At 41.4% G+C, this 12,159-nt stretch overlaps 1 protein-coding gene across 1 annotated transcript in view; it reads left to right on the plus strand.

The window, feature by feature from the left end:
* The window catches only part of ZCCHC24 (zinc finger CCHC-type containing 24), a 133,992-nt gene extending 121,885 nt beyond the window's left edge, over window positions 1–12,107 (plus strand). Inside the window, exon 4 of the mRNA XM_044296877.1 lies at window positions 10,793–12,107. Coding sequence (XP_044152812.1) covers window positions 10,793–10,906 — 114 coding nt within the window. The 3' untranslated portion in view covers window positions 10,907–12,107. The remainder of the gene's footprint in view (window positions 1–10,792) is intronic.
* The last annotated feature ends 52 nt before the right edge of the window (window positions 12,108–12,159 follow it).

Consider the following 12,159-nt stretch of genomic DNA (forward strand, 5'->3'; position numbering starts at 1 on the left):
TATAACAAAAATTCAAAATTTACCCAAAATTTTGAAAAATTATCTAATTTCCAAATTTCAATTTCTCTACTTTTATAATAGATAGTAATACCTCCAAAAATATGTCTACTTCATGTTTGCATCATTTTGTGAATGCTATTTTATTTTTTAGGGACGTTTAGAAGCAAATCTTGAAATTTTTCTGAAAATTTCTAAGGCCTCATTCACACGTCCGCAATTTCGTTTCGCATTTTGCGGAACGGAATTGCGGACCCATTCATTGCCCTTCTGGATCCGCAATTGCGGACAAGAATAGGCATATTCTATTAGTGCCGACAATGTTTGGTCTGCAAAATGCAGAACGCACATTGCCGCTGTCTGTATTTTGCGGATCCGTGGATCTGCAAAACACGTTACGGACGTGTGAATGGAGCCTAAAACTCACTTTTTAAGGACCAGTTAAGGTCGGAAGTCACTTTATGAGGCTTACATAATAAAAACCACCCAAAAATGACCCCATTTTACAAACTACACCCCTCAAGGTATTCAAAACTCATTTTACAAACTTTATTAACCCTTTAGGTATTCCACAAGAATTAATGGAAAATAGAGATGAAATTTCAGAATTTCACTTTTTTGCCAGATTTTCCATTTTAATAAATCTTTTCCAGTTACAAAGCAAGGGTTAACAGCCAAACAAAACTCAATATTTGTGGCCTTGATTCTGTAGTTTACAGAAACACCCCATATGTGGTCATAAACTGCTGTACGGGCACACGGCATTGCGCAGAAGGAAAGGAACGCCATATGGTTTTTGGAAGGCAAATTTTGCTGGACTGTTTTTTTTACTCCATGTCCCATTTGAAGCCCCCCTCTGATGCACCCCTAGAGGGGAAACTCCAAAAAAGTGACCCCATTTTGGAAACTACGGGATAGGGTGACAAAAACAAAAAATGACCTAGTGCGTCCTTGTATAGGGAAAGGGAAGAACAATGTCTGAACCGATGTAAACCCAAACAACAGGGACACACAAGAATAGGACTCGGTAAAAGCTCCGAGTTAAATAGCAAAAACGAACAGATAGGAGCTCATAGCACCAAAAAATATATATGCTTTATTAAGACATGATTAAAATTGACATGAATTGAAATAATGAATAAATAAATACGATGCCATAAACATGATGAAATGGGGGCGGAGGGCAAAAAAGAAAAACGCCACCCTGGGAAGAAAAAACACACGGATCACAAAACATGGTACATAGTATATGTATGACATGGGAATCACATGCAGAATAAATAATTAAACCTATGTAGAGAATGCCAAAGCAGTGAGGTACCAGGAGAGACTCCTGTCAGCGCATCCGTGTGTTTTTTCTTCCCAGGGTGGCGTTTTTCTTTTTTGTCCACCGCCCCCATTTCATCATGTTTATGGCATCGTATTTATTTATTCATTATTTCAATTCATGTCAATTTTAATCATGTCTTAATAAAGCATATATTTTTTTTGGTACTATGAGCTCCCATCTGTTTGTTTTTGCTACGGGATAGGGTGGCAGTTTTGTTGGTACTATTTTAGGGTACATATGATTTTTGGTTGCTCTATATTACACTTTTTGTGAGGCAAGGTAACAAGAAATAGCTGTTTTGGCACCGTTTTTATTTTTTGTTATTTACAACATTCATCTGACAGGTTAGATCATGTGTTTTTTTTTATAGAGCAGGTTTGTCACGGACGCGACAATACCAAATATAACGACTTTTTGGGGTTGTTTGTTTCAGTTTTACATAACAAAGCATAAAAAAAAAAGATTCTTTAGTGTCTCCACATTCTGAAAGCCATAATTTTATTTATTTTTTGGGCGACTGTCTTGTGTAGGGAATCATTTTTTTCCTGGTGAGAAGACTTGACTTTTTGATCGCTTGCTATTACACTTTTTGTGAGGTGACCAAAAATGGTTATACAGGTTTGTGGACTAGGTCCTATTGTATAGATCACTATCTATCAAATATCATGAACTACAGGGTTAGTGATTTCTTAGTTGTATTAAAACATAACTTTTACTTGAGAGTTTAAGAAAAATAGGCCCAAAAGATATATATATATATATATATACACAAACAAATTATAATCAGAGCGACGGTATGACAGGTAATCGTGCACGGCGGCACCCAAAGATAAATTAAAGAGGGTACTCGGCGAGGAACCCGTACTCCTACCGCTCTGTAGTCTGCGTCCAGGGTGCAGAATGCGTCCAAATGATGCCACGATAATGAACTCCTAAGTAGACGTTCATCTGCTGTGGGGACGGCGGGGTACAACTGTGGCCCTGGTTTGCCCCTATAAAGTGGTCTATGGCTTGCCCTGATACTATTGGGGGGTAGCAGCCACAGGGCACTCGTCCTTAAAAGGGCAACCCTGTCCAGAACCTTGCCCTGTCGCCTGGCCCTATATGGCCCTATTTTAGTCCTGCTCCCTACATGCACGTTTTAGCAAGATAACATCATCAGGAGAGATGTGTAGGACTCTAAAGACTTCTAACGATCCAGTGATGGCAAATGTAATCCCACCAGCTGGTCGTAGGTGGACTATTGTATGGAGTACTAGATAATGCTCCACCTTAAATTGGGCATCCTTAGATAAGCCACGGGCAGTAGATCGCTGCCCGTGTCTTATCTAAGGATGCCTGATTTAAGGTGGAGCATTATTCAGTTTTGGTAGTTCGTGACCAAAACTGGCTTTTTTTTATGGTATTCACCTGAGGGGTTGGGTCATGTGATATTTTTATAGAGCAGGTTATTACGGACGCGGTGATACCTAATATGTCTGATTTTTTATTTATTTATGTAAGTTTTACACAATGATTTTTCATTTTTGAATGTTTTAGTGTCTCCACAGTCTGAGAGCCATAGTTTTTTCAGTTTTTGGGCGATTATCTTGGGTGGGGTATGATTTTTGCAGGACGAATGACGGTTTGATTGGCACTGTTTTGTGGTGCTTATGACTTTTTGATCGCTTGCTTTTACACGTTTTGTGATGTAAGGTGACGGTATTTACCTGAGGGGTTAGGTCATGTGATATTTTTATAGAGAAGGTTCTTACGAACACGGCGATACCTAATATGTATAGTTTTTCGTTATTTATTTTACTTTAACACAATAACAGTATTTTTGAACGAAAATATTTTTTGTACTTTTTGGGCGATTGTCTCATGTAGGGGCTCGTTTTTTGCGGGATGAGGTGCCGATTTGATTGGTCCCAATTTGGCGTACATACGACTTTTTTGATCACTTTTATGACCTTTTTTGGGAAGTAAGGTGGGCAAAATTTCATCATAGTTTTTTTTTTTTATGGCGTTCACTGTGTGGGAAAAGTAACATGACCGTTTTATAGATCATGTCACTAAGGATGCGGTGATATGAAACATGTGTAGTGCGTTTTATTTTTTATTTTTTTAATCAGTGATAAATGTGTTTTTTTGGTTTACTTTTTTTTTAACTTTTTTTTTACTTTTTTTTTTACTTTTTTTTCACCCAGACTAACTTGGTTCTTGAAAATCCAGTGGCTCTGATGTCTGTATAATACAATACAGTACACTATATAGTGTACTGTACTGTATTTTCACTTTACACTTAGTCTGATCAGACTTCTGCCTTTAGCAACCGTCCGGTTGCCATGGTAACCATCACTCGCTGCCACAACAATTGTGATACCGTCAAGAATCAGGGCTGAAACGGCACAGCAGTCCCCGATGGGAGAGGGAGGGAGCTCCCTCCCTGTTAACCTCTTCTATACGGACCGCGGCATGGAAGTGGTTAAACGGCTGACATCTGTGCCAGCACAGATGTCAGCCGTTTCAAGCAGAGTGTCAGCAATGTGCCGCTCGGCCATCCTGGAAATGAGAGGGGGCGGATGCCCTCGGCATTGTCACAGAGTGCCTGCTGAATGATTTCCGGTACGCCATGTGTCCTTACGTACCAGGGCATCATGACGTACCAGTACGTCTTTTGTCCCCAACAGGTTAAAGTCCCCGCCACTGACGTAAATAGCCATATGGCGGTTGGGAAGAGGTTAAGATCCAGCATACTTGCACCTTCCATTGACAACTGCTGTTGGGCGGAGGGTCGGGACATTGCCATACACATGATATAGTTGGCCGCTCCTGCTAGCTGAGTTTCCTGTAATGAGTTTAGGCATCTATAGGTTTAAAATGATAGCTCTAAGCTCTGATTCATTCAGTAGTAAGGATGGTTTACTCTGCTGGGCGTCCATCTATGTGCATGTAACATATGCCCATGCTGTATTCTTTATGTTATACAGCATTATCAGCAGCTCACATAGTGTCCAACTGAATTTAGACAGAAATCTTAAGGCAGTTGTGATCCACCATAGTGCCCTAGATGAACTGCGTGGCATCTAGGTACAACTGCAGTCTAAAGACCCCCATACACATTATTGGTTGAACCTACCAAGAATGACCGGTTTGGCCAACAGTCTAAGGCAGGGTTTCTCAACTCCGATCCTCGGGTCCCACCAACCAATCATGTTTTCAGGATTTCCTTAGTATTGAGCAGGTGATATAATTAGTATACTGTGCCTGCATCAGGACTTACCACAGGTGTTCATTCTGTGGGATATTCTCAAATTTTGACTGGTAGGTGGGTCCTGAGGACCGGAGTTGAAAAACCCAACTTCAGACTCTAATGTGGATGGGGAGCTCTTCTATATGATGTGCGTTGGAGAGAAGTATCAGACAAAGTGAATATTTTCGCTCTATCCTTTTGTTCTCCCAGGAGATGAGCTGTTGCCAGATGTGTTCGTCAGCAGCCCCGCTCTTTTTTCCTCTTTGACAAATACATGCTTGGCTGAACCAAACATGTATGTGTATGGGGGTTGGGAAGGGAGTTGAGAGAGATAGTTATTGACTGTATGATTATTCAGCCAACAGCTATTGAATGTGTATGGCCACCTTAATGCCGAGGGAAAGAGTGGAGGACTTTGCTGTTTGCTTACAGGGGGGCTCCTACAGTGTAACTGCTGTATACACACTGGAGAGACATTACTATTGCTAGATCTTCTAGGGCGTTCTCGGACACAGCTGACAGATTTCTCAAGTACAACTGTAACTTTGTTTTTTACATTTGATTAGAAAATTATCCAAGTTTATATTAAAAACATCTTCTAATATAATCTAAAAAACATGGAGCAGCATGGAAAGTGCATACAAACACATAGAATATGCAATGTTTGGGGTAAAGAAAACAACGCCATCAATACATATATATCCCTAGGACATACTTAAAATAATATACATTAGGTAGCTCCATTCGGGTGAAAATACTTGTTGTGAACAGAATTCAGGTTTCGTCATAGTTGCACGGAGGTGCTTATGTAAGACAGGGCATCATTAGGAGTTTGCTGGATTCAATTTAATCAGTCTTAAAAGAACTCTTGCATTAAGAAAAAAAAAATATATCATATATTAACAATCTAGAGCAGTGATGGTGAACCTTTTGGAGACCAAGTACCCAAACTGCAAACCAAAACATCCTGCTCACACCAGGTCTAAAATGTGTGCGGGGAATGGGATGGGTCAGCAAACCCATCTCATTTACCATTTTATATGCCAGTTTTAGGCATAGAAAATACTCTAAATGTAAGACAGCTACGAAGCTGTCTTACATGTAGAACTAGTGCTGGATGCGTCAAAGTTATGGAGAGGCCAGCGCCTCCTCAGAATTTCGGCGGATCCTCTGCCAGACCGGCGGTCCTAATAAATGTGCCCCTAAGTTTTAAAAGTACCCCTTTATGATAGAAGTGTCTCTTTTTAATTCACTTCAAGGGTGAAAAAAAATTGTTCCCAAAGTTTAACGGAAAAGAAACGAAATAACTGTCATTATCAATAAACATGATAAGCATGAACTGGAGTTCTGCGGTTTGGAGTCTCTCTGTGGGATTATTCCAACCAGCTGTATGACTCCCTGCATTCCCACCAATGCTAAGTGTTGTATAAAAAGAGAGAACCCATTTAGGAAAACTATATGAGCTTAGGCTGATTTATAATTTTATTTTTCATAAATTGAGTACTATAGTTATTGGAGGGCATGTGTTGATATGATAACTTGTAAAAATTGCTGTAAAACTATTTAGGGACTAGGGTTTTTGCTATGAGTCAATGGATCACAAAGCATAACAGTGGTATTGAACATCCTGTCCTATCTGCAGGCAGCATGCTCTATAGCAGAAGATGCTGAGCAGAGAGGGTACTGAGGGTGATGGTGAGCAGAGCAGAGAGGGTAATGGGGCAGAATGGATGCGCATCTGAATTTCCGGAGTGCGGCCCCGAAAGTTCAAACTTTCGGGCCGCGGCTCCGCAAAAAAATATAACATGTCCTATTCTTGTCCGCAATTGCAGACAATAGGCTGTTCTATGGGGGGTGCCGGCCGGGTGTATTGCGGATTCGCAATTTGCGGATCCCCAATACACCACGGACGTGTGAATGGACCCTAAGTATGTATGCTCATTCAAGGAAGTAGCGAGGCTGCCCACTTGTATAATATGCTGTGAATATGCCATAAAATGTTCAAAGGGGTTGTCCATGTTATTGAAAAAAGAAGTCAGCCAAGGGACCATTTTTGATGAAAAAATGAAATAACATATACTGACCTATTTTATCCCCCACCACTTCCAGCGCTACACCTCCTAATCTTACCCTTGGGCTTTGTTTGCTTGGCTGCAGCAACGGTGTTCCTCTATATTCCATGTGACTGCTGCCAATCCCTGGATTCAGCGGTTATGTGCCATATATTGCCGAAGCTACTGCAGCCAAGAAGATGATGTCAGAGAGATAGCGCTGGAAACAGCAGCAGACGGTTGTCTTTTTTTTTTTTTTTTTGTGATAACACAAACAATCCCTTTAAATTACCAGTACCCCTTTGAGGTTCTTTTAAAAGAACGTGTCTTGTTTGATATATACAAATAGATGGAACAAATAATCTTTACAATTTCATCAGTAAAACTAAAAGGGGCCTTTGAAAAAATAAAGATTGCTACTCTGAAAGTCATTTTATTTGGCTCTCCCCATGCAGGAACTGCCATGTTTCTTCAGTTATTTTCCAGCTACACCCAACAACCTCACATCTGGTTTGCTAAGCTGCCAGAAACATTATTGGTATGTCATGGCATACTTTAAAGGCCAAAAACATGATGTCACACACGGAGCACTGAAGATAATTTATGGGATGTGTTTTTCACTACAGCTGTTTCAGTCAATTTCTGGTTGGTGTATGTACACAGGTAACAGTATAGCATCTGAAGTTCTTTCAAGAGCATTTAGCAGGGTCCCGTGTGTCTATTGCTAAAGAGCAAGTGAGAGAATTATCCTTTGCAAAAGGGGATTTTATGCATTAAATTTGACCTTAGAAAACAAAGTATGTGGTAATATAGGTGATAAGTAAAATAGATGCTCACCGCTACCTAAGCCTGTGTGAAAAATAATTACCCCCTTCCCAATTAATTAACTGTGATTAATCCAGTTTTGGGAAACCTGAGTTCAATTTCACTAGCTACACCCAGGCCTAATTACTGCCAGACGTGTAGAATCAAGAAATCACTTCTGACAACATGAAGTATGCTTAAAAGATCTCAAAAAGCAACATATCATGCCCCGATTTGAAGAAATTCAAGAACAGATGAGAAAAAAAAGTCATTGACATTTATCAGTCTGGAAAAGGTTAGGCCCCTTTCACACGGGCGAGAATTCCACGCGGGCGCATCACTTTTGAGCTGCGTGAAAATCGCAGCATGTTCTATATTCTGAGATTTTCACACAATGCTGGCCCCATAGAAGTGAATGGGGCTGCGTGAAAACAAGCAGGCAGGTGCAGATGCGATGCAATTTTCACTGATGGTTGCTAAGAGATGTTGTTTGTAAACATTCCGTTTTTTATCACGCACGTGCAAAACGCAGTAAATCGCATTGCACCCTCGTGATAAAAACTGAACAACTGAACGTGATCGCAAACAAAACTAAATGGCTTTGTTTGCGAAATCACGCAGTTTTAATTGAACGCATCCGCAACACATCCGAACATAATCCGGACACACTCGTCTGTAAAGGGCCTCACAAAGCCCTTTTAAAGGCTTTGGGACTCCAGCGAACCACAGTGAGAGCTATTATCCGCAAATGGAGAAAACATGCAACAGTGGTGAACTTTCCCAGGAGTGGGCACAGGGGTGCACCTAGCCTTTCTGCTGCCTGATTTAACCAGTGCCCCCCTCCCCCAATCCCTATATCAAATTCTCAACCTAACCCCTTCCCTCCTAACATTACATATATCACTAGTTCACTACAAAACATACAGGGTAATACAGCGCCCCATACCTCTTACATCCAGGGATGTCTCCTCTGATGTAGGTAGTCTCTTTTTCCTCATCTTCTCCATTCAGACCAGACTATCATGATGATTTTTCACCTATCTCTCATCTCTGTAGTTTCACAAAAAGACATCTTAGTTTCCTGCTTTTCCATCATCCTCCCACCTTCTGGACAAATCATCTTACCACCTCCAATACTGTGCCCGCTGTGCTCCCCAATATTATACTGCAGAAACAGATAACCCCCCTGATAATACTACAGTGTAGTAGCATGCAAATAGTGCCCTTCAATAATTATTGGCATGCAGTGTCCTAAAATAACTGCGCCCAGCAAATAGTGTCCCTGATACTAATAGTGTAAACATAATGTCCCCCAAAAATAACTGTGCTAAGCTGATAGTGTGCCAGGGTGCCCCCACGGTAATAGTGCTCCTAAAAGTCCCACCAATAGTAATAATTCTCTCTCAGAGCACACTTGGTAGTAATAGTGCTCCTACAGGGCCCCCAACATGTCTCCACTGTGCCCCAGAAGTAATTTATGGGATGTGTTTTTCACTACAGCTGTTTCAGTGAATTTCTGTCTGGTGTATGTACACAGTTAACCGTATAGCATCTGAAGTTCTCTCAAGAGCATTTAGCTACCCATACTAGTAATCGTGTTCCCCATAGTCCCCCAGTAGTAATAAAGCGCACCATAATGCACCCCAGTAGTAATAATTCTCCTTATAATGTGACAGTAGAAAACTGCCCCCTTAAAATGACCACCAGTACACAAAATGCCCCCTTATGTGCACCAGTACACAAATGCCCCCTTATAATGTGTGCCAGTGCAGAAAAGACCCCATAATAATGTGCACTAGTACAAAAATGCCCCTGTTATGTGTGCCAGTACCAAAAATACCCCCTTTTAACTCCCCCAGTTGAGCTAATGTCCCCATAGTGCCCTATAATGTGTGCCAGTATAAAATACCGCTATATAATGCCCCCGTAGTCCTCCTCTCCCCCCTTCCCCATAGTGCTCCCCATAATGTGCCAGTAAAAATGCTCCTCCTTAGTGCCTCTAGATAACAACACATATACTTACCTCTATGCAGCAGTCAGAGATGCGATGCAGACCTCTTGTTGCCTGTGTCCCGTGCAGTACACTGCCCGACTCATTCAGCGCAATTATAATAATAGCATCGCACCGCATGCGCCTAGTGCCTGCAGCCTATCAGAGGAACAGGGAAGGGATATAGATGCCTCTCCCCTGCCCCGCCGCAACATCCAACTGTCTCGCTGATACAGATGAATGTAGAGAGATGAGCACTTCCACAATGCAAGTGCTTATATCCCATGGCCCTGTCTCCACCGCCACCCACTATTAATCTCAAGGTGCAGCCCTGAATGGCAGGCCTAACAAAATTTCACCAAAAGCACATCGATAGCTCATCCAGGAGGTCACAAAAGAACCCAGAACAACATCTAAAGTGCTGCAGGCCTCACTTGCCTCAGTAAAGGTCAGTGTTCACGATTCAACAATAAAAAAGAGACTTTTGGTTCTGATGAGGCAATGGCCCATTTATGCATGGCTTTATTTCCCCGCCGGCATTCAGCCTTGCCTCTCCTGTAAGAAGTGGTCACAAACTGCGCGTGCTGGGAAAGTAAACCCCACAAGAGCTTTACATAATGACAATAAACTGTACTCCTACTACAATATTTTCATTTGAGCTCAGACTGGTGCAGGAAGCCACATACAGCAGCTGCTGATACTGGATGCTTGTGTATTACTAGGGGTAGGGTGGTGGCCCTTACATGATTGTTAGTGGCAGGAAGAGTACACTGACTACTGTGGTGCAAAGAACCTATTGTGGGTGAGGGCTACTGTGACTTGTGGAGGTCCTGCTGTGACTACTGTGGGGGAGTACCACTATGTCTACTATAAAATATAGAGGGGGCTGTCATGACTACTTGGTAAAGTGGAGGTGGATGCTCTACTGTAAATACTGGGGGGATCTTTATGTGCAGCAATCTATCATCAACCAGGTTTGTGGACCCAGCCATACAGCATGTCACTTCTAGCTGATAGCTACATATTGGAGTCAGTTCCAAGAGGTTTTTTTTTCAGGCTTGGGCTAAGCCTAAATTTATTAAGATGTATTCATAATCCATATCCTGATTTATTGTGTGGGACTTAAGTTCAAATTCTATATAATGCAGCTTCTATATTAACCAATAATGCAATATGTTGGCACTGGGATAACCAGTTATATACAATAATTACAGTATTAGAGTAGGGGAGGGCTGGGAGAAATATATACTTTCGGAAGTCCTGCTGTCAACTGCTAAGGACTGAGTTGAAGTTCACCAACAGCTGCTCAGAGACTACAATGTCCAAACTTGGTATTAGGTTGCAGACACATTAATGAATCCTTTGTTCCTTTCTCTCATTAACAGCGACCTTTAGAGAAACCTGATGGTCTGGATGTATCGGATCAAAGCAAGGAGCACCCCCAACATCTGTGTGAGAAGTGCAAGGTTCTTGGCTATTACTGCCGTCGTGTCCAGTAAAACAGCACAAAGATCCTGGAGAGTTGAGGCGTGACAAGGGAAAGACAACAGCGACACAGTGACTAGCGTATACACTAATAATATGCCTTATGAGTATTAGAATGTAACATTCTTCCTGTGTATGTGTACTATTTGTATTTATGAAGTATTAGGGCTGTTTAACTGTTAACACAGTTGTCATTTGCCTCCAGATTTGCCCCATTTTTCTGGGGTTCAAAACTAGGGAACTGGATATTTAATGATGCAATTAAGAATACTTCTCTATAATGTGACATATCTAGAAGTCTGCAGTTCAAATATTTTTGTCTTCCCTCCGAAATACAGAAAATTTGATCTTATATTCTGTCAATAGGTTGAAATCCATTAAAGGGGTATTCCAGAAATTCCACAGAATAGGGGATAGCTCTTACTGGGACCCCCACAACCATGAGAATGGCCCAAGAGAGGGGCATGTGCGCTGTCCATTCATCTTCATGGCACTGCCATAAGAGATAGCTGAGTACAGCGCTAGCCTATTTCTGGCTGGTCCCATAGAGATGAATGGAGCAGCCTTGCGCATGCTCAACTCAACTCTGCTCATTACGGGAGGCCCCCCAGTGAACTAACAGTTATCGCCAATTTGGTCGATAGGGGATAACTAAAATTTACCAGAATACGCCTTTAACGTAAAGTGTTTAACTGCTCTGAGGTGAGATTTACACAAAGGGGCCAATTTATTTAGACTGGTGTTAACCAGAAGCTGTGCTGATGTAAGAGGCGCCAAAGATATTAAAGATTTTGTCACATCTTGTTATGTGTAGCTTACAGATGTGAGTACACCAATTTTCTGGCTTAAATAATGGTTAATTACTCCATCTTCTCCATCTCCAAACACCCTCCGCCCATATCCCACCCACTATTTAGAAAAGTAGCAAAAGCAAATGCAATTTTGGGGGGCAAAAGGGACCTTGCACAAAAATTTCCAACTTTTTTAAGCCAGAAAACTGCCCTAGAAGACTTGATAAATTCCCCCTTGAGTTTTTGTGGCAGTTTTTTTACCTAAACACAACAGTGGATGCAAAAGAAGCAAGAGGCATGAGTCCTAAGTGTATCATTTTACTTACCTTCAGCTCCACTCTTGGCTTTGGCTGGAAAAAAAAAAATGCATCACATACAGCATGTTTGAATCTAGTCTAAAACAACTAAATTAATTTTACCATGTCAGTGAATGGCCCATTAGATGTATTAAATGGTCACCAGACTATTCAATGGCC

The sequence above is a fragment of the Bufo gargarizans genome, chromosome 6 (assembly GCF_014858855.1).
Source record: "Bufo gargarizans isolate SCDJY-AF-19 chromosome 6, ASM1485885v1, whole genome shotgun sequence".
NCBI classification, from domain to species: domain Eukaryota; kingdom Metazoa; phylum Chordata; class Amphibia; order Anura; family Bufonidae; genus Bufo; species Bufo gargarizans.